Source organism: Danio rerio, chromosome 14 (genome assembly GCF_052040795.2).
Source record: "Danio rerio strain M-AB ecotype USA chromosome 14, GRCz13ab, whole genome shotgun sequence".
NCBI classification, from domain to species: domain Eukaryota; kingdom Metazoa; phylum Chordata; class Actinopteri; order Cypriniformes; family Danionidae; genus Danio; species Danio rerio.
In genome coordinates, this window is record NC_141034.1 from 43,182,298 (window position 1) to 43,205,802 (window position 23,505).

At 36.0% G+C, this 23,505-nt stretch overlaps 1 protein-coding gene and 1 long non-coding RNA gene across 5 annotated transcripts in view; one reads left to right on the forward strand and one right to left on the reverse strand.

Moving 5' to 3' along the window:
- Positions 1-23,505, reverse strand: part of btk (Bruton tyrosine kinase) — a 40,354-nt gene extending 16,849 nt beyond the window's left edge. For 2 of the 4 annotated variants that reach the window (XR_015507832.1, XM_087281850.1), the window contains exons 1-8: positions 23,451-23,505; positions 5,767-5,919; positions 4,980-5,084; positions 3,496-3,577; positions 3,194-3,322; positions 688-752; positions 414-601; positions 104-166 (exon numbers count right to left, since the gene is read on the reverse strand). Coding sequence is in view for 3 of the 4 variants with exons in the window: in XM_087281850.1 (XP_087137976.1) it covers positions 104-166; positions 414-601; positions 688-752; positions 3,194-3,322; positions 3,496-3,577; positions 4,980-5,084; positions 5,767-5,907 (773 nt within the window). In the remaining variant the exon portion in view is untranslated. Of the gene's footprint in view, positions 1-103; positions 167-413; positions 602-687; positions 753-3,193; positions 3,323-3,495; positions 3,578-4,979; positions 5,085-5,766; positions 8,553-8,732; positions 10,336-12,110; positions 12,520-23,450 lie in introns of those variants that run through there. The other 2 variants (XM_087281851.1, XM_087281852.1) reach the window with 2 other exon arrangements.
- Positions 12,706-19,348, forward strand: LOC147840877 (uncharacterized). The gene is made up of 5 exons (XR_015507835.1): positions 12,706-13,614; positions 13,745-14,551; positions 15,041-15,642; positions 18,149-18,874; positions 18,917-19,348. It is a non-coding gene; the product is annotated as an uncharacterized LOC147840877 (long non-coding RNA).

A 23,505-nucleotide genomic window follows, 5' to 3' on the forward strand; every position in this document is an offset into this window, starting at 1 on the left:
TCATGGCAAAGACAAAAGTTCAGTTATTAGAAATGAGTTATTAAAATTGTTATGAGTAGAAATGTGTTGAAAAAAATCTGACTGACTTCGACTGTATACTTACTCATATTTCTCCAATCCATTCAAAGCCTGAACGATGTAGTTACTCGGTATGTAGCCTTCCTTTCTGTAAAGGAGATCAATAACACTTTTCATATCAACAAAAACCCAGCCCTGATTGCACAGCAAGTTCCACCAGACTACCTTACATCAATAGCCTGTAAAAGTTTCCCCAGATATGCAAATAATTTGACAAGAGTCCATATTTTTATCAAATACAGCCTTTCATTAGCATTATTACACAATCATTGATGTCTACAACTCATAGATTTTGCCAAACTAGTAATATTTTTCATAACTATGCAGTCTCTTACCCGTATTTATCTTTAGCTTTAAACCAATTGGGATCAGAGATTTCCAAAAGTGTGTACTCCTCATCCTTTCTCAGCTCTAAGTCATTGGTAGTCATTGGTGCGTATTCGTATTCAGCTATAACGGTCATGCCTATGCTGAAGGCTGGAGGCATGGGCGGCTCGGGGGGCAAAGGCCTGGCTGGCTTTTCCTAAATCAGGAAAGTAACACAGATCAGTTCCCAAAGGTAAATATGATGGTGTGTATTGTCTCTGGCTAGATGGATTAGTAACTGACCTCCTCAGGTGTTGGTGGAAGAGGCTTCCTGGAATCGCGGTTCTTAGATCCTCTTTTGAAAACCCCTGGTGGAATGATAAAACATGTACTAATGCTCTTTAATTCATTAAACTATTCACTATTACATTATACTCATTGCTGCCTTGTTGCATTTAATGGAAATTGATATTGAACATTTAATTAGGGAATACATGTCTAAATGGATCTCATTGCCAAATGATGAAATAATTTCAACACATTTATAACAATTTAAATGGGTTTGTATCCACTTACTGCCACCTCTTGCTCTGGTCGGTGATATCACCAACCAATTAGGCTAATAAAAGAAACTTTCTTGATGGAAAGTTGACTAAGGGAGAGAAGATATTTCTGAGGCAAGTGCATGTTAAGATGCAATAACGTTAATGTGATGCTGTGCTCAAAAATTACTTTAGTAAGTTATAGCAAATACTATAATGTTTTTGAACCACACAATAGTGAAGTACTCAAATTAGGTTTCTTGTAGTAAATGCTAAAGTATACTATGGTAATTACTTTTAGCTCATGAAAGTTACTAATGATACTACATTATGTTGTGTTATTCATTAATGAGGAGTTGTAAATATTTATATATACAATATAATGCTTCCCACTATAAAATATCTCTGGCCCATCTCAACACAATCAGCTTTTGCTTGGGCCACGTGCCTAAGTAAATTATGGTAAATGACTGGACCAAGTCTGGCTTCCAGACAAGAGCCAAACATGGACCATATCTGGACCAAGTTAATAACCAATAACTGAGCCTGAACTGGGCCAGATATGTTGGTGTTTACGACTGGAATGAAATTAATCATTGATCGCATTAATAAATCATTACGCTTTAGGCATGCTTTTTCTCAAAGCGACCTTATTGGTAGAATTAGTTTTTTCAAATTTGAAAATAATAAAAATGTTTTTTTAAATGTGGGTCAAGACTTACATCAATTATTAACATCTGGACCAAATACTACATTTTACATCGGGCCCAAATATTGTGTGCAGCCTTAAAGAAGCTGCCACCTCAGATAAACCAGGGCCATGTTTGGCCCACATGCTGTATGCCAGTGCCGGATGAATCCCTGCTTTGCCAGATTAATGCCAAATCTGGGCCAGAATTTAAATAAATATTTCCCTTTACAATAAACAACTATAGTATTTTACATGTGATTTTTGTTTTTGCTGTTCATTCATTCATTTTCTTTTTGGCTTAGTCCCTTTATTAATCTGGGGTCATCACAGACCCCCAACTTTTCCAGGATATGTTTTTACACAGCGGATGCCCTTCCAGCTGCAACCCATCTCTGGGAAACAACCATACACACTCATACACTACGAACAATTTAGCCTACCCAATTCACCTGTACCACATGTTTTTGGACCGTGGGGTAAACCGGAGCACCCGAAGGAAACCCACGCGGACGCGGAGAGAACATGCAAACTCCACACAGAAACGCCAACTGAATCAGCCGAGGCTTAAACCAGCAACCTTCTTGCTGTGAGGCAACAGCACTACCTACTGCACCACTGTGTCACCAGAATGCTTTTGCTGTTATATACTAAAATTTGTTTCTGAACACAGTACATCATATTATTTGTAGTAGCTAAATAACTGAACTGAACAATTCTGCCTCAAACAGTGTAGGAGCCATTTGTTTATTTTATTTTAGGGTTTGTGTTGTTAATCTTGATTTCTTTTATGTTGGAAATTTGCACCCCCTGCAGGCCAGAGGAAGCTTAAAAGGCCTGGGTGTGGCCTACTGGAGAAGGGCCTGCTGGGAGCACATGGTCTTTAGACCTTCAGTGTTTGATGGCCAAAATTGTTTGATTTTGTATATTTCATATCAGTTTTTTTGTTCATCTACCTCTGCAATAAACAATAACAAATGAAAACTTGATGTTCTATGTATTATTTGCAAAGGAAGCGTCTAAACCCCTCAGCAGACCCAAGATGTGACTAATGTGAATCTTTGATCAAGGATAGTCAAAACAAACAGAAATATGTTTGACTGACAGTTTACTTGATCACTCAGATATGATTGACTTGGATTTTAGATTCTTTGATTAAAAAAATAAAAATTGCAGAAATAGCTTAGATGTGGCTAAGTTACTTTTGCCAAGTAGCTTTTAGCTTAGCTTGCTACATTTCCCAGAAGATAGCTTTTAGTGTAGTCAAGCTACATTTTACGTAGAGTAGCTAATAGCTTAGCTCACTACATTTTTCAAGTAGCTTGCCCAACACTGCGGACTCATTCTATTTGAACGCACCATACTGTGATTTTCAGCCTGTCTAAACTGCTCAGTTTTGCACTGTAGATTGAGTAGTGCTAAATGTGTTGAACATTAGCAAAGTGTTAGTAGCATTAGCATTATTATTTTGCCTTTACAAATATGTATTCCTTTCACTAGCAGATAAAGGTGTGAAACCAATTTAAAAAATAAATAAATAAAAAATCCTCATATATCTGTGCGCTTTATTTTTACAGACCTCCATTTTTGGTCTCCAGCACCCTGCATCCCATAGCCTGCTTGACCTCCTGAAGGCAACACTTCCACACGCCGTCTTCCCAAAAACAAGGGTGGTACTTCTGCATCAGGTCCTTGTTGAACCGCACCACTTCAAGACGAGGCACATTGGAAGTCATTTACATTGAATCAACACCAAGTTTTGCATAGGACTTGAATGCCGTGTTCATCATCACTTTCACCTTATCTTTCATAATATAGCCCACATAAAGGTGGCTGGCCGATTTGAATGTACTCTGTGATAAAAAACAAAAGCATACTAACCATTTTTAAGTTCATGTATCCAGTGCTTTCGGATTTGATCTGACTTCGCAAATACATAAAGAGGGCCTTCATCATAGACAATCTGTCAAAGAGATAAAACATGCATGACTATACAAAGTTATATATGACTATAGATAAGGGGTGCCCATACTTTTTCGGCAACACTTTAATTAAGGTCACATATCACAGTATTAACAAACCAGTAACTAACATTCCTAGCTTAATAAATGACTAATTAGCCGTTTATTATTAGTTAGTAAGGTAGAAGTTGGGTTTAGATTTTGGGTAGGATTTGAGATGCAGAAAAAGATCATACTTTATAACTACTAATGACAGTTCATAACTTAATGATAGGCAGGTAACAAGCCAGTAGTTAATAGCATTACTTGTGACCTAAACTAAAGTGTTACCACTTTTACTTATGAAGGGCCAAAAACCAAACTTGATTGAGGCTAGTGGGCTGAAGGTAAATATAGTTGCCATGGGTAATTTCCTAATTTACTTATTAATATTGAAAAATGACTTGTAAACATTGCTTTATATTAACTTACAGTATAATTTATTACATTTTATGACAAACTTATTACAGTAAAAACAAAAACAATCTCATTTATAACAGCATTACACTGGTTTTTGCCTTGATTTGCTTGCCAGTGTCTTCTGCATAGTCCTTTATCTGTTAAGGGACAGTTTTTACATTTTATAGACCAAATTTATTTACATTTATTGAAACATTTAATTTTAGTTAGCTATTTTGTAGCTCACCAATAAGTTTACGTCAGATGAGATGGTGAGCCAAATGAAAGGTTATGATGAGCCAACTTTGGCCCTACATTGTGCATCTTCGCTATCGACTAATCAACTGTTGCATTTCAACATAGTCTACCAAATGTTACAACCAAATGTTTCCTCTTTCTTAACAACCTTGATATTTATAGTTTCTTTTAAATGCTTTTATTGCTTAATATAATATGAAGGTATAAAAATATGTGTAGGTCAAAGTGTTGCTATTTGAGAAGTTCAAAACCACAAGAATGACACATGAGTTTCCTGTCTCCCCTTTCTTATTGCCATCAGATGATGGAAATCATACTTTTTGGTGCTTTTTTGTGCTGAACATACTCTGCTTTTGCATCTCAGACTCATCACCTGTTAATTCACGTAGTTCCTCTGATTTGGGATTTTGAAGAAAAAAGGTTTCACATCTGCTAGCTGAAACTGTGTGTACGATTTCTTCGTTATAGCCCAATGAAGTATACTATTAATACTAACCTGAAGGATCTATTACTAGAAACCTAGATCAGATTCCTCATTTAAAAACTTTTAGGACATGATGACTAATATTTATGTGGAAAGTGGAAGTGATGTGATTGCACTAAATGCACATATAATGCACCATAAAAATATTGCAAGGCTGAGGAGAACTGTGTGTGTGTGTGTGTGTGTGTGGTGTTGAGCTTCTTTTATTTTTGGCGGACACCCACCTGAAATGGGTAGTGCCGGTCAGGAGGTGCACTGTCTTCTGGTAAAACAACCTCCACACATCTGATCTTTTCAATGTCCACATAACCTTTCAGGCTTTTCCTTTTCTAAACAGACAATAGGAGGATTGTGTTGTCAAATATTGTGCCACAGAATATTGAAAGCAGTGGTTTAAAATAGTGACATCTTTAAATCGTAGCATCTGACAAACATCGCAAGTAATCAAACAGACTTGTGAAAAAATGAAAACCCTTTATTCTGAATGGTAAATTCAATAGCTGATCTGAATGACAGTTTGATAGAACCAGAGCTTAAAGACAGGGTAGATGATGATTTGTTTTAAAAATATGCTGCTTGAGAGCAGTACGATGGCTCAGTGTTTAGCACCGCCACCTCACTGTAAGAAGGTCGCTGGTTCGAGCCTCCGCTGGGAAAGTTGGCATTTCTGTGTGGAGTTTGCATGTTCTCCCCATGTTGGTGTGGGTTTCCTCCGGGTGCTCTGGTTTACCCCTTAAGTCCAAAGACATGCGGTATAGGTGAATTGAATAAAATAAATTGCCCATAGGGTATGAGTGTGTGCATGAATGTGAGTCTATATGATGGTTTCCCAGTACTAAGTTGCGGCTGGAAGGGCATCTGCTGCGTAAAACATATGCTAGAATAGTTGGCAGTTCATTTCACTGTGACAGCCTCTGATAAACAAAAGACTAAGCTGAAGGAATATGAATGGAAAACTACTTAATAATCAAAAAATCTTTTGTAAACATGTAATGTCAAATACATACATACCGCTTTTTCAGCATCATAGTCATAGTAGGAGATCTTATCATGTGTGAGTACAAACAGCCGTTCTTTAAAGTTTAAAGGCGAGGTCTTCTTCTTCTGCTGGGACCGCTTTATGAAAACCTCCTCCAGAACTCTGTCTGCCATGTCTATTTAAATCTGGAAATACAGCAACAGCAACTTACTGTTATGTTTGCTTTTAAACATGCTTGTTGAATAGTGAGTGGTTTTGTTATTAAATGTGTATTTCCTCTTCATGTTTAGAAGGGGAATAGTTTAGAAATAGGTTTAACACATTTTTATCATAGAGTTTACACCCTCTTGGAAGTTTGTATTTACAAGTTGGTGAGTTGTAGTTATGATGTCAAGTCGGGTGTGTTCAAGTCATATCTGTTGGACCAAGATGTTTTTTTTAAAGAGCCCCTATTATGGGTTTGTGAAAATGACCTCTTCCATGCTGTGTGTAACAAAGCCTTAAGTCAATGAAAAAATCCAGCTGAGGGTTAAAGCTTAAAAAATGCCCCATGTTTAAAAATAAAAGTTTTTTGATTAAAAATTTGTCCTTTTAAACGATTTGTTGTTCATTTGGATCTTTTGCTTGTTCCTATTGACGTTGACACGAAACAATACTAAATATGAAGTGCCGAAACTGGTAAAACGTGAACGTGCCTTTCTTTTCAAACACTAACGGAGTATGGGTGTGTGTGGGATTGAGTGAATTAAGATGAGTGAACATTAATAAATGAACGTTCTGGTGATTAAAGCAGTAATCTACCCTGCAATGGGGCATTCGTCTGTCATTTGTTAAAGGAAGGATTAGAAAAGACTATTGATGTATGGGACTTTGTCAGAGTTTGACAGAAACTTTATGAGTACACAGGTCATGGATCAGTTTCTTCCTCCATTTCACAAGTTCAAGTAAGTGTGGTTAAAATATGAGCAATGATGAGCAATATGCTGCTGTTTAGCTGCATTGTTTTCATGCACTCCTGCATTGGGCTCAGACATACTGTCTGACTACTTCAACAATGTTGATAAGCACGAACGAATCATATGGGAGTAGTTGGGATAATCAGGTAAAAGAAATGCATATTTTAAGACAATGAAAGGGTTTTTTTGAACTTGCATGCATATCAACCTGTTGTTGGAGACCCCCAAAACCAAAATATGACCTTTATTAAAGCAAAATATGGGCTCTTTAAAACCATTAACCTACAAAGCAGTTAATAATCAATGTGCAGAAGGGATTTTTAAGTGATTTAGGACTGAATTGTCATTTATTCTATCATAACTGCACAAAAATATCATATTTGTAGGCTCAGCATAGATTTATTGTAAATGTCAAAAATAATAATTCAGTTTTATTTCATTTATTGTATTGGACATGATTTTTTGACATGACCTAAACTCAGAAACTTTGGCCTTAAAGAAAACCTGTCGATGTTCAAGTACTCAAATTGACAATTTTACAGTAATGCAAATGGAATGAAACACTTCAAGCAGGATCAAAGTATTCCTGCACATAAAGCTGAAACAAAAATGAATTGTATTTAATTTATACAGTGCAGATTATGTAATGTTAGATTTTTATTTGATTATTAAATTTATTTAAGACCCCCCCCCAAAAAAAAAAAAAAACAAAGTTTTCATTAGCATATTTGTTCTTTTGCTTATATCTTTGCTTGTAATTTGTTTATAATATTTTATGAAATAGCACACCTCCACAAAACCACCGTAATTATTCTAAAATAAAACATATTTAGTAAATCTAAAATGTGCAAATCTGGCAAAATTGTATTTGTATTACAAAAAATGTTGCAGAAAAAATAATTATGGCAAAGTTTTTTTGCAACCTACATAAATCCAGTCATACTCTAGCACTACAAATATTTAAAGGCATAATTCACCCAAATATCCAAATGTCCTCATCATTTACTCTCACCCAAGTAGTTCTAAACGGTTCTAAGGCAGCCATTAGCATTTAAAGAAACAGAAAATACTAGACATTAATGGCTGTTTTCCCCCAAAAGCCATTGGGAAAAACTTGTTTTGTGTTCAACAGACGAAACTCAAGTGAAGTCAAAGGTGTGTAAATAATGACAGAATTTTCATTTTGGGGTGAACTATGCCTTTAAATTCAGGAATGTAGGAATGTAAAGTGAGAACGGCAGTTTGTAAATAGCCATGATTAATTGTTAACTCTGGGTAAATAGTGAGCAGTGTGAGATATATATTTTAGGGATTAGTTCAGAGGCTTAACTACACTAAAATATCCATAAATGAGCAGTTTTCTGTATTTTGTGATTCATATTTTGTATTTCCCCCTATTTATGTATACGTTTAAATTGCATTAGGGTCCCTTGATCTTCTTCCAACAACTTTTAACTTTGAAAATTTTGAAAAAGGGACTTTTATTAACATTTTTAGTAGTTTAAAATGATATATTATCTGGGTTGGGGTTGGTTGTATATTATGCTACAAAAACCTTGTAATAAGCTGCCAGTACATTTTCTGTTACTTTACAGACTTATTTCTCCATAATAAAAGTCCCTTTGTTTAACTGCAGACTTGAATTTTTTAAAATCAAAAGTGGACAGACCAGAGATCAAGGTTCCATAATGCAATTCACCACCATAAATAAACAGGAAACACTTGTAACCAGAAACACTTTACAATAAAGTTGTATTAGCTAATGCATTTACCAGCATGAACAATGAACGTTCACAGCATTTGATTATCCAGCCTTATCTCACGAGAAAGCGTAAGTATTTTACTTTTTGCTTGTTTAGTGGCTAATTCGTACAAATTCGTACGAGTTCAGTCGTACGAAATGGTACGATTTTAAAAAGGAGGTGTGGCACCTGACCCCACCCCTAAACCCAACCAGCATTGGGGGATAAGCAAATCGTACTAAATTGTACGAATTAGATTGTACAAATTCATACGAATTAGCCACTAAATGAAAAAGTTACGAATTGCCGTGAGATTGTGTTGGATTATCTGTGTTAGTTGAGTTAATTTTCATTGTTAGTTCATGTTAACTTACAATGCATTAACCATAACCAATGATAACAAGCATGAATTTGGATTTTAATAACTCATTAGGAAATGTTTTCTCGTTATTAGTTTATAGTACATTAAAGGGCACCTATGACCAACATCATCTTTTGTAAGCTGTTTGGACAGAGCTGTGTGTGGGTATAGTGTGTCCACAGGCATATTGGAGGGATATAAAGCAAATAAGGCTTTTTTTATTTTTATTTACTGACATTAAAATAGGATCCAAATCCCAGTGATTCTGAGGCCCACCGCAATGTGACGGAGGAGTGCAGTTTTCCCCGCCCACCGAATTGAGGTGCCATGTATACACGACACGTCAGAACAAAGAATCTCGGAATAAAACCAGCCTGATCTCACGAGAAAACGCAAGCCTTTATTATTATTAGTTCATGTTAGTAAATGAACTTAGTGAATAGTAGTTAGTATATTAACTAACATTAACTTATGAAGTCTGAGCAAGTAACCTGGTCATAAGAGTAAATTAAACGTGCATTTGACACGTCAACTAAAAAAAGGCTGTGTGGTTTGACTTCTGTGCTAGTTGTACTTCACACTATACTGATAATAGTAAATAGACCTTTCTGTGAAAATTTCGCTAATGTAAACTAAGGAACAGACACCCTTCACATAGTCTAACCTCTCTTCTTTTAAGAGTGAAATTCTGAAAAATTAGTATGTGATTACAGTATTATGCAATTCTCCCACAGGCCTGCACAAGCAATTGGGCTGGTTTAAAGTTGGACGCAGGCAGATTGGAAATGGTTTGCATGATCCCTCCTGTCAGAGTCAATGAGATCCTTTGTTGCCAATGTTTCCTCCTGTAGATCATCCGTTTCCTTTGAACACTTCTTCCTGCTCTGCTCTAAGCTGTGAACCCACAATCACACTTTTGTGAGAACTTTTCACTGCGTATCAGCATCTCGCCACGTTCTCATCACTATCTACAAACCAGAAGTCAACGTTCACATCCTTCCCTCCTAAACGCCTGTGCTTTAGTTTAATGCGACAGCTAGAGGTCTCAGAAATGATAGTCTCAGTACAGATATTTTACGTTCTGTAAATGACTTTCTTTCCATATTCAAAATGCAAATACAATAAAAAACTATTATTTTTTTCATAAAATAGCAAAAAAGCATGCTTTCAGACACATAAAATTTCGTTTTAAGACAACACAAGACCCCTATTCGATCTGCAGATATTGAAGAGAATTGATATTTGAATTGAATTTGGTGGAAATTCTCTTTCTTTTGTTTTTTATTTGTTTATTGTTTTTACTTTCTTTTGTTTGTTCGTTCTTTATTTCTTTTGTTCATTTGTTCTTTCTTTCTTCCTTTTTCTTTCTTTCGTTCATTATTTATTTCATTTGTTTGTTTCTTCTTTTTTCTTTTGTTCATTCTTTATTTCTTTCGCTTATTCTTTCTTCATTTCTTTTTTCATTTGTTCGTTCGTTCATTCTTTCTTTTGTTTGTTTGTTCGTTCTTTCTTTCTTTTGTTCATTCATTCGTTCTTACTTTCTTTCGTCTTTTCTGTTGTTTGTTTTTTGTTCGTTCATTTGTTTTTAATTTCTTTCGCTCGTTCTTTATTTTTTCTTATGTTCGCTCATTCGTTCCCTTGTTTGTTCATTCTTTCTTCTTTCTTTTTTTGCTTTTTTAATTTTTTTCTTTTGTTTATTACCTTCTTTCTTTTGTTCCTTTTTTCATTAGTTTTCACTTGTTTCTTTCTTTCTGTCTTTCGTTCTCTCATTTTGTCTTTCTTTCGTCCATTCTTTTGTTAGTTTTTTGTTTGTTAATTTGTTTTTACGTTCTTTCATTCGTTTTCATTCACTTACTTCATTACTTTTGTTCTTTATTTCTTTTGTTCTTTCTTTCTGTTTTCTTTCATTCGTTCTTTCATTTTTCTTTCATTCGTTCTTTCATTCATTCGTTCATTCTGACTTTTGTTTTTTCTTCATTCTTTTTTTTTAAAATAGCTCTAAAAAACAATAACTTTATTTACATTTTTTTTTGGAAAAATTGTTGTCAGATCTTGAAAAAAAGGAGAAAATATTTGTATATTATAATATATATTTTATATATAAATAAATTATATAAAATAAATAGATATAAAATGTATGTAAAAAAATATGTAGAAACAAACAATATGTAGAAAGTACAAAACAAATGCTTACTTAGGCTGCACAATAATTTCCGTAATAATGTAATGTAATGTGTATTTACATAGCGCATTTATCGTGTGTGGCCATACACCCAAAGTGCTCACAAGCATGAGGGGGTCTCTTAACACTACCGCCAGTGTGCAGCATCCACTTGGACAATGGCATCAGTGCGCTTACCACACACCAGCTATTGGTGAAGTGGATAGACAGTGATACAGCCAATTCGGTGAATAGAGATGATTGAAAAACCATGATGGGTAATGGCCGATGGAGGGAATTTGAACAGGACACCGGGGTTACCCCCCTACTCTTTACGATAAGTGCCATGGGATTTTTGAATGACCACAGAGAGTCAGGCCTCAGTTTAACGTGTCATCCGAAACACGGCGCTCACTGACAATATAGTGTACCCTTCACTATACTGGAGCATTAGGACTCACACAGGTTGGACTGCAGGTTGAGCGCCCCCTGCTGGCATCACTAACATCACTTCCAACAGCAACCTAGTTTTTCCATGTGGTCTCCCGAGCAGGTACTGACCAGGCTCAGCCCTGCTTAGCTTCAGTGAATAACCATTCTTGGGTTGCAAGGTTGTGCAATAAATATTGCATTATGAATACAGTTTCACAAGATGGTTTGAATAGCTCTATTTGACAGTTTTCTGTGAAGTCTAAAAGTATTGAGATAGAATTGAATAAATCACAATGCAAAAACAGCTTTTTCTTACTTCGTCTTGTTTCTAGTCAAAATATCTCAAATTCTTAGATCAAGTAAAAATATTTATTTGTTTTCACCTTCAGAAGAAATGTAAAAATTAAGAATTTTCCTCAAAACAAGCTAAATTATCTGCCAATGGGGTATGTAAAATAATCATACTTTTGCTTTGAAATGTATACAAGACAAACATTCTTAGCAAAATATTTTCCTTTTAAAGGATTTAATCTTATCTAGTCATGTGACATTGAAATATTTTAATCAAAACATATGGATTATATAGTCCTAAACCAACGACAACCCCTTTAGAGTTTCCAGAAACAATAAAAAGTCACAAACTCAATAGTGACAGCTGGAATTAAACAATTTATTTCATATATTCTGATTAAAATATACACAAGTGCCTTTCAGTCAGAGTTACCTGTGTCTCAGTGTCCTTTTAAAGTGCTGTTCCTCATTACTCGCAGTGCCTCCGCAGTAAGCTCCTCTCACAAAGTACTTTAATGCTGAGTCGTCTGTGGTAGAGAAACTGAACTGCCTATTTTAAACACCATGTGAGCATTTCCTGGTTTCTTTATTGCCACCAACACCGCTTTTTAACACCTTCAAATTTGTCATCAAAATGTTTTGTAGTCTGTTTGGCACACATGTACACATCCGCCACTTTATATTTTATCTGACGCTAGACGTTAACAGTTGGCTTCAAAAAAGACAGCATACTAGTATTAAACACACTTTAGAGTTGGATGATATGCTGTGGGTTTAAACAATGGTTTTGGCATGTCAGGGTCGGAGTGCTCATGTTTAGCGACCTTGTTTACTATGTGAACAGCAGCTTTTATAAAGGGCAATGACTTATGAGACTTGACACAAGGAAGTTGCATCAATGTTGCTCTGTGATACAGAGGAAGGGGAAACACAGTTTGTATCAGCATCAGTAAGCAGTTTGAGTCAGATAATTACTGTTAAGCTTGTCTCTGTTTCACATCAGTGTTTTTTTTTTTTTTTGTCTTTTTCTAAGCAGATGTTGCACAAAAGTTCCCAGTAACTATTTTGTTGATTTCACCTGTAGTTCTCAAGAACTCTCTGTAGTGGCAGAGCAAATAGAGGTACAATGTTATAAAAAAATGCATGTTTTTGCAATGCTCCTCCAGGGTAGATGTTTAAATACTCGCTCATTTGACTCTCTTTTTGTTGAAAGTAGTGTTAAACGGATATAATTTAAATGCTGTCATCATCTACTCGGGCTCCGCTTGGATACTTGTACTAATATGTACAACCCAGGCTCATTATTGATATGTACCCCTGAATACATTTCTGGAGAGCGCCAAGTACATCCCAGGAGGTATGTTTTTTGCAGTTTTTGTGAATCCACTAGTGACCGCTGTGTACACTTTTTCCGTGCCATTCGTGTTTGCTCTTCTCCTGTAAATCCACCAGAGGCTGCTGTCAACTGACTGACTGGCCAACCAATCCCCTCACCCACTCCTTGCCTAAACCCAACCGATAGTGTTTTCAAAAACATAATTTGTGCTCTCCAGAAATGTATACGGGGGTATGTATTTACAATGAGCCTGTGTTGAATATGTAAATTAAAAGTTACTTCATTATGAATTAATGATGAGTTAAGGGCATGCGCTAATCATGAGCTGACTTTAACAACATGAGTCACGAGAGTTCATGCACTCAAAACAAGAGTTTTGCTGCTTGTTCAAACTACTTATTTAAAATAAGGGAAACACTTTAGGTCACAATTCAGTGTATTAGCATACCACTAACTAACAGTACTAGCTTAATAAACTACTGATTAGCTGTTCATTAACAGCTGGTAAGGTTGAAGGTGGGTTTAGGTTAGGATTAGGATTGCAGAATGAGATCATACTTTATAACTACTAATAAACAGTTCATATTTTATTTATAGGCAGGTAATAAGTTGATTTTAATTATGATACTCTGCTGGAAACTCCCAAAATAATTCCGCAGAAATCAGCAGATTTTTACCAAAATTCTCAGCAGAAATAGCAAAAAACGTCCGCAGATTCCGTCTGGCCCTAGTAATAAGCCAGTAGTTAATAGGATGAATTTTGACCTGAACTAAAATGTTACCGAAATGAGTTGAAACAACCCAATTCTTAATTTTTTGGGGGGGTCAACTTAATTATTTTGTGTTCAGTCCACGTAAATTTGTAAAAAAATAATTCAGCTACCTTTATAGATTTGTATTGGGACAACACAAATTGTGTGGAACCCAGCATTTTTTTTTACAGTGTGTGGATAATGGTTATATTATATAAAATACTTCTTAGCTTATGTTTGTTATGTAAACACTTCAGTTTTAGCTAAATGACGTGTTAATGTATCTTTATGTGTTAATGTATCTTTAAGGTGGCCATTGTTCACACATGAACTCATGTTGAAGTTAACGTTCTTGATTAGCGCATGCCTTAACTCATCATTAGTTCATAATGAAGTAACATTTAGTTTACATATTAGTACGTCATTAGTCATGAACTGTTATTGTAAAGTGTAACCTCTACCTGCTACAAACCTTTATTTTGTTAAATACAAGAAAAAATTGTGAAGAATATTTAAAAAAGAAAATAGCTGTGGCCGAAATCACGTACTTCCATAATATAAAGTACGTTACAAACAGGATGCAAACTGGGTAGTATGTCCAATTTTTTAGAATTGGAAAAAGTATGCCAATTGGATGGATGCTATGCTATTCCATGGTGCACGGCGAGAGAATTCATGAATGAGAGTGAAGCGACGCAACTGATATTTCGGAAAGGTCTGTATGTGTGAACACTTTTTGAAAATACTGGTACATTTTTTGTCAGCAATTTTCCAAAAAGAGAAGTTGTGACATTACCAGTAATTTGCCGGAATTCTGCACTGTGCGAATGCAGAAGGAAAATAGCCGGAAAGAGCACGTTCACGCTTAGAACAGGCTGACCTGAGACGTGTACTCCAGCCAATCAGAACATTCAGACGCATTCACATCCGTGCTGTTTATGAAAATAAAAGCCTTTGAATATTTTTCCAGTGATATTTAGCTGCTGTTAGTCAGATAATGTTTTTATGTTCCTTCTTAACGGCAACGATGTCAAAAATTATCCATAAAATGCTTATGATAACCCGCTGTTTGTTTACCTTCAAGCTCTGCTTTAGTTGCTTTACGCCACAGATGTGCACGTGAAGCAGCCGGTGAGCGCCAGCACACACACATGTACACATGTACATCTCGACATGTTCCTCTATATGTTTTCATTAAAGTTGTTTACAATACTTATCCATCCACAGAGTTAGTAATGTAGTCAAATGTTTACAAATACAAGCGCAGCCGTTTAGAGGCCATTTCTGGTTAATGATGTCAGAATCAGGTATTTTCAACCCAGGCTCATTCTGAAAACGTAGTCCCGCGGACGTTTCTGAAGACTGCGAATTATGTAGCCGGAGGTACATTTGGCTGCGATGATATTTTTAAGCAAACGCTACGGCGCGGTACGACGCCGCTACTTTCGGCACTTACCGGCTGAGTGCTTACCTTCGTGTGGAGGGCTTTCCTGCCGCAACCAGTTTGTCCAGTTAGCTCGTCGTGTACGTCGGCGGAGTTGAGACGCAGAGAGGAGCTGACCATCATGACGAAATCAGGTAAGACAAAAACAGAATCCAAAAAATAAAGTGATCAAGTGAATAACAGGGTGAGAATGTGGTAAAATCTGAAAACGCGGTAAAAATAAGATGAGGGCTTTTCTTTTACTGGATGGCTTTGGTAAATTGTTGGTTGGGTTTAGGGAAGTAAGCGGGCGGGCGGGTCAATCGGTAAAATTGGTTGGTTTTAGGAAAGGAGGAGGGTCGCCCAGTCAATCATTCATCCAGTCTGACAGTCGGTCGTTCAACAGCGGCCTCCGGTGGGTTGACGCGAGAACAGCACGCCGTGAACGGCACTCGCGAGAGACATTTAAAATGCGAAAAAGCACGCACACCGGCCTCTCGCGGATTCGCAAAAACAAAAACTGCGTGTTTAATATGTATGTATTTTGCGGTCTCCAGAAACGTCAATGCGACTACGCTTTCAGAATGAGCCTGGGCTGGGTATTTTGGAATGGATGTGTGAACAGTCCTTTGCGGAAAAATTACAGAATGCCCTTGCCTGTGTGAACAGCTTTTCTGCATTTACTGGTAAAGTCGTTCCGGTAATTTTCAGAATATTTACTGGTGTGACTGTGTGAAAGGAGCTTTTAGAATGACCAAAAAAAAAAATCTTTTAGATGTGGTTGGTCAGCTGATTTGTCCGTTATAGCTGTCTCATTCTGCTTATTTTTGTTAACACATAATCTGTTAAAAACACATAATTTTTTTTGTGAAATTTATTTGGTAAATCATTTCCAGATAGTTTATGCCCATTTGTTTATCCTACTCAGTTGTGTGCATGTTTTTTTTTTGCACATTTTTAAAATGTATATGCATATTGTAATTTCCAATATGCATTTTTTATGCTGTTTTCCAAAATGTGCATAAAAATAGGTGGATGGAGACATGGCTAATGTCTGTTGGTTTCAGCATTCTTCAGGATATCTTGTTTTGTGTTCAACAGAAGAAAGAAATGCATAAAAGTTGTGTATTTGCATTTTTGGGTGAACTCTCTCTTTAAGCAACAGGAACATTTTAGAGTATCCTGTGTCAGCAATGTTCCTAAACGATAAGTTTGTAAGTATCACTCATGTTAGGTGAAAGGAAACTGGCAAAAGCCACATTAAACCACAAGTTATCCACACATCAGTGGTTCTTTACCAATGCATCACAGTTTACATATTCATTTGGTAACTTCATTTAAAAATTAACAGCACAAGCCACATTATTAGGTAAGTACTGCAAGTTGCCTTTAGATCTGAGTTCATTCTTCATGTCATAGATTCGAAAGAGAGATTTTGGTCCAAATTATGCAGTAGATTTGTTGGCTGCACTTTTAGGATGTGATTCTCCTGTTCTAGCTCATACCAGTGGTGCTCTGTTGGATTGAGATCTGGTAACCAGAGGCCATTTAAGTATAGTGAACAAACTTTCATGTTCAAGAAACCAGTGTAAGAGGATTTATGCTTTGGGAAATGGCGCATTATCCAACTGGAAGTAGACAAGATGAGTACTGATTTTAATAAATGACTTTATAAAGGAGCTGTATACACCTAGTAACTTTGATACGGGTCACTTCATAATTATCCATTCATAAAAAGGGCAAGTATAAATGCCCTCTGAAACACATTTGAGACATTTATAAATCCGATTGCTCAACCCACTTTAGGAGGAGGTCTGGGAAAACCTACTGCTATATACATTTCTGGAGAGTGCCAAATACGTCCCAGGAGCTACTTTTTTTGCAGTTTTGTTTTTGCGAATCTGCCTGGGACCGCTGTGTATGCTTTTTCTTTTTTTTGCACATTTTTAAAATGTATATGCATATTGTAATTTCCAATATGCATTTTTTATGCTGTTTTCCAAAATGTGCATAAAAATAGGTGGATGGAGACATGGCTAATGTCTGTTGGTTTCAGCATTCTTCAGGATATCTTGTTTTGTGTTCAACAGAAGAAAGAAATGCATAAAAGTTGTGTATTTGCATTTTTGGGTGAACTCTCTCTTTAAGCAACAGGAACATTTTAGAGTATCCTGTGTCAGCAATGTTCCTAAACGATAAGTTTGTAAGTATCACTCATGTTAGGTGAAAGGAAACTGGCAAAAGCCACATTAAACCACAAGTTATCCACACATCAGTGGTTCTTTACCAATGCATCACAGTTTACATATTCATTTGGTAACTTCATTTAAAAATTAACAGCACAAGCCACATTATTAGGTAAGTACTGCAAGTTGCCTTTAGATCTGAGTTCATTCTTCATGTCATAGATTCGAAAGAGAGATTTTGGTCCAAATTATGCAGTAGATTTGTTGGCTGCACTTTTAGGATGTGATTCTCCTGTTCTAGCTCATACCAGTGGTGCTCTGTTGGATTGAGATCTGGTAACCAGAGGCCATTTAAGTATAGTGAACAAACTTTCATGTTCAAGAAACCAGTGTAAGAGGATTTATGCTTTGGGAAATGGCGCATTATCCAACTGGAAGTAGACAAGATGAGTACTGATTTTAATAAATGACTTTATAAAGGAGCTGTATACACCTAGTAACTTTGATACGGGTCACTTCATAATTATCCATTCATAAAAAGGGCAAGTATAAATGCCCTCTGAAACACATTTGAGACATTTATAAATCCGATTGCTCAACCCACTTTAGGAGGAGGTCTGGGAAAACCTACTGCTATATACATTTCTGGAGAGTGCCAAATACGTCCCAGGAGCTACTTTTTTTGCAGTTTTGTTTTTGCGAATCTGCCTGGGACCGCTGTGTATGCTTTTTCAGATCTCAAAATTCTCTCGCGAGTGCCATTCGCGACTGCAGTTCTCGCATAAACCCACTAGAGGCTCCTGTTTAATGACTGAATAACTGACTGACTGACTAATCAACTGACCCACCCTTTTCCTTCCCTAAACCCAACCAATAGTGTTTTCAAAAGCACTGAGTGCCCACCCACTTCTCTAAACGCAACCGACTTTAAAAAGCAATCCAGAAAAGAAAAGAGCTCTGATTTTTAACACGTTTTCAGATTTTACCACATGCTCCCCTTGTTATTTACTTCTTTATTTTATTTTTTGGCTTTAGTTTAGTCTTACCTACTTCCTAGAACTGCTCTTCGCCAGACTCAAACCCTGTCGTCGTGGTAGACTCCTCTCTGCTACTCAAGTCTTCTGACGTACTGTACATAGCGAGCTACTGGACAAACTGATAACAGCCGGAAACCTGTCCATATGGAGGTATACGGTCAGCTGTTAAGCACGAAAAGGAACGACATTATACCCCTCCGTAGCGTTCATGTTAAAGACAAAATTTAACCATACGTACTTCTGGCTACATAATTTGCAATCTCCAGAAATGTATATAGGGTTACATTTTCAGAATAAGCCTGTTTTGCAACCAATGGTTGTTGAAGCCAAATATGCAAATTTTACTCCTACCAAAATAAAAAACAATAAACAAAAAAGCATTGTATAGAGCAGCGGTGTCCAAACTCAATCCTGGAGGGCTTGAGTATAGGGTAACACTTTACAATAAGGTTCATTAGTTAATGCATTTACTAACATGAACTAATCATGAACTACACTTGTACAGCATTTATTAATCATAATTGAACATTTACTAATGCATTATTAACATCCAAGTCCATGCTTGTTAACATTAGTTGATGCACTGTGAGTTAACATGAACTAACAATGAACAACTGTATTTTCATTAACTAATGTTTACTAACATGAATAAATACAGTAGTAAATGTATTGTTCATTGTTTGTTCATGTTAGTAAATGCATTAATTAACATTAACTAATGAACCTTATTGTAAAGTGTTACCGAGTATAGTGTAGCTCCAACTTGTTTCAACACACCAGCCTGGACGTTTCTAGTATATTTGTTAAGACCTTAATTAGCTAATTAGTGTTTGATTAGACTTGGAGCTAAACTCTCTAGGACACCGGCCCTCCAGGACCGAGTTTGGACACCCCTGGTATGGAGTAATGACCGTACAGCAACACCACAGTTAAGGATGTTTTCTATCTTTTTATTTTATTTTTTCTTTTCATACTATTTTTGACCAGTCACTAACTGTTAAATGTTATAATTTAAATAGTAAATGCATATCAAATGGCTTTAAAAATGCATCTCATAGCTGTGGTGCCACTGTGAATGTGAGCACAAATGAACATAAGCCCTATACAGTTTTTGATGTCTTGCTTGTACCTGTATGACAAAAAATGGATATAATTTATCTATTTTTGAGTATCATTTAGCCTATAATGACAGTAATCGCAGAGGTAATGACAGGAGCCTGCTCTCTGTGATGGTGAAGTACAGAAGTGAAGTACTGTGCAAAGCCTCCTATATCTTACTGTATATGTGAAATAATGTCTATGAAAAATAATATATGTAGGCGACACGGTGGCTCAGTTGTTAGCACTGTCGCCTCACAGCAAGAAGTTCGCTGGATCGAGTCCCGGCTGGACCAGTGGGCATTTTTGTGTGGAGTTTGCATATTCTCCCTGTGTTTGCGTGGGTTTCCTCTGGGTGTTCCGGTTTCCCCCACAGTCCTTAGACATGCGCTATAGGTGAATTGAATGAAATAGATTGTCTGTAGTGTATGTGTGTGAATGTGAGAGTGTATGGGTGTTTCCCAGTACTGGGTTACAGCTGGAAGGGCATCTGCTGTGTAAAACAAACGCCGGAATAGTTGGTGGTTCATTCTGCTGTGGTGACCCCTGATGAATAAAGGGGCTAAGCTAAAGGAAAATTAATGAGTGAATAATATATGTAGCTTATGTTTCTGTAAAAAAAAATGAAAAAATAAAATGCAGTGTATCTAACTTTATAATCCATGTAATCTATCTAAATTTGTATAAAGCGGATCTGAAGATTGGATTTATATCCATGTAGCATGTGGCAAATATAAATGGAACCCTTTAACAAATTTGACAGCTATCTGATCAGAGAAAACACATGAAGTGACCAGGTGTAAACAGGCCCAAAGAGATGAACATGGTGAGCAAAAGGTAAGCTTTGGGGTTTAAACTACGCTTAGTTGGTACTAAATGGTCTAAAGATTGACAAGAAAATATCCCCAATGGCATTACACAACCACCAACCTGAACCATTGATACAAAGCAGGATAGATTCATGCTTTCATGTTGTTTACATCCAATTCTGTCCCTATCTGAATATTGCAGCGTTTATTGTCTGATTATAACCTCGGTTGTTTGTAGAGGAGTGTTAGTGGATCTTCAAGTTTGGATGTGTTGTGTATTTAGAGATGCTTCCTCTTGTCGTAACAAGAGGTCATTTGAGCCGCTGTTGCCTTTTTATCAGCTTAAACCAGTCTGGCCATTTTATGACCTCTGCAATCAACAACGCATTTTCAGCAACAGAACAGCTGCTTGATGAACATTAACCCTTTTTGGACTGCTCTCTGTAAGTCCTTGAGTTGCTAGCCTAGATGTTTGTGCATGAAAACCCCAGCACATCCGACTTTATTGAAATATTCAGACAAGGCCATTTGGCATCCTCAATCATGGCACATTCAAACTAATCTAATTGCCTTTCTTTTTCCATTCTGATGCCCAGTTTGAATTCCAGCAGAACAACTTGACAACCTCTACATGCATCAGTGCATTGAGCTGCTTGATGGATTCATTGTTTGTTTTAATAAGCAGATGCACCTAATAAAGTGGCCAGTGTCCGCATACATAAAAGTATCACATATTATGTGAACTGTTTACAAGTTTTCAAACAAAGGAATCTTAAGTCAGACAGCTAAATGAATCACATTAGAATATGACCTTAAGTGTTATTCACTGGAATTGGAATTTGCATCTGGGTGCATCACTGATGTCCACCAAATGGACTCTTTTCATTTTGTGATGTGCAAATGCAAAGCATAGATGTGAGATATTTCTGATTGTATCTTGTCATGCATTTAGCCAGACTAGGAGGAGTGCAGCATTTGTTTAAATGTTTTTATGCTAGTTACAATGCTAAAACAAAACTATGAATATACTATAAACCACACTGTAAAACCCAAAAAAGGTAACTTAAACCATTTGGGTTAAAAACTAATCCTAATGAGTACTTTGAATTACTCCATTTTAGTAAATGAAGCAATTTGAGCACAGTAAAACCCCATAAATGAAGAGAACTCAAACCAACTGATACTGTAAAAACCAATAAGTTTAGGCAACTCAAACCATTTGAGGAAACCGATTGCTACAAACCATTTGAGTTAAAAACGTATCTATATGAGTACTGTGAACTTACTCCATTTAAGTTGAAGTAATGGGGTATTTCATTAACCCGTTTCCTTCAACACTGAGTTCAAAACTTTTTTCAAATAAGTAGAATTAACTTTCAGTCAATTTTGAGTTAACTACACTCATTTCATTTGATGAAGTTGACTGTTGGGTTTTACAGTGCATTGGTTCCCAAAGTGGGGGTCGCGGAACAATGATGAGGGGTCGCTTGGGGATTTCAAAAACTTAAATAAATTTTATTAAACTATTAGAACTACCATATTTTATTCAAAACCCACAAAAGATAATTAATAGTTACGCTAAAGAAACAACAACGAAAACATACAAATAAAAATCCATCAGTCTTTGAATTTTTTTCAATATTAATATTAAATTCAATTAATAAATGACTATAAAAATACATAGTTATTAGACTGTTGCATTTTTTGTTGTCAGTATGCTCATGTTTATATATGCCTATAGTTGCCTGTGCAACGTTAGTATATTTATAACCACCTTCGAGAAAAATGCGGGTCGCAAGTCACTGACATTGTTATTTTGGGGGTCACGGGCTGAAAAGTTTGGGAGCCCCTGCTATAAACATTAAGACATCCTGTCAATTTATTTGGTCACACTTATTTTGATGGTCTGTTTGTTGAATTTAAGTTACATTGCATCTACAATGAATTCTCATTAGATTAAGTAGACTGTTAGAGTTGGGGTTAGTGTAAGTTGACATGAACTTGCAAAGTTTCTTATAGTCAGTTGAATGTCTGTTAAAGCAGCAGTATCAACAGATATTAAGCAGACAGTCTACTAATACTCAAATAGACCTTCAAAATAAAGCGTACCCTACTTATAAATAAAAAAGGGTTTTTAATGACAAATTCAGGAACATTTACATTAAGTACCCTCATAAATTCCATGTTTGGTTACATCCTTCCTAAAACACTTGCACATTCTAGCTTAAATAGTTGAAAGCATTGCAGAATATCCAGTATGAAAACCACCAGCCCTACTCTGTTCCTTCCATATTTGGTTACTTCAATTCAATTGACCGTCAGTAATCATTATATCAAACACACAGACTTGTCTTCAGGCCAACAATATAATATAGTCTCTGTCTGGATCTGTCGCTGCATACTACAATAACATTTCAGCAAAATAAATTATGAAATATACTTGAGCAGTTTCATATTAATGCATATTCAGCTATCCTGTAATACAATTTTCAAAACAAGCCTCTTATTTCTCCATTGTAACTTAGCACAGGAATTATTTATGAGCATAAGCTGTTAAATAATGGTAAATGCCTAATATTATTTTTTAATATACTGATTTTATAAACAATAGCAGGTACTGGACTGATTACAGACAAAAATCAATAGTTTTCTTATATTATTATTTGCTTGTGGATTATTGTTTTCCATATAGAGCTTATTTACTTATATTATTATTATCATATAGCTTTTAGTTCAACTTAGAGTTCAAGTAAATGTTCGTTATTGTGTGCATTAATAGTGCACACATATTTTAGATCATTTATTAATATAATAAATAAATGTTGATTTACTAATATTTGACCAAAATATAGCATTGTTAAACAGTATTAAGACTTGCACAGATAAAAAATAGGAGCTAAAAATGGACTGGTTAAACCACTTTGACTTGAAACTCTCTCTCTCCATTACGTTGCTCAAAATCTACATAAAGCAAGTTCCTATCTGGTAAATATCTTTGGTTAGTCGTCTTCCATCCTCTTAGGTAACAACATTAACGTCTAACCAGTCATAGCCCATGACAAATTACACAACCCCATTAACAGAGGAGCTCTTAGTTATTTGGCTATGAAAGAAAGGTCTAGAAAATCCTACCTGCTCTCCGTTTTCTCCTCTGTGATCTGGCAGCAGGATGAAAGCAAGTCAGACT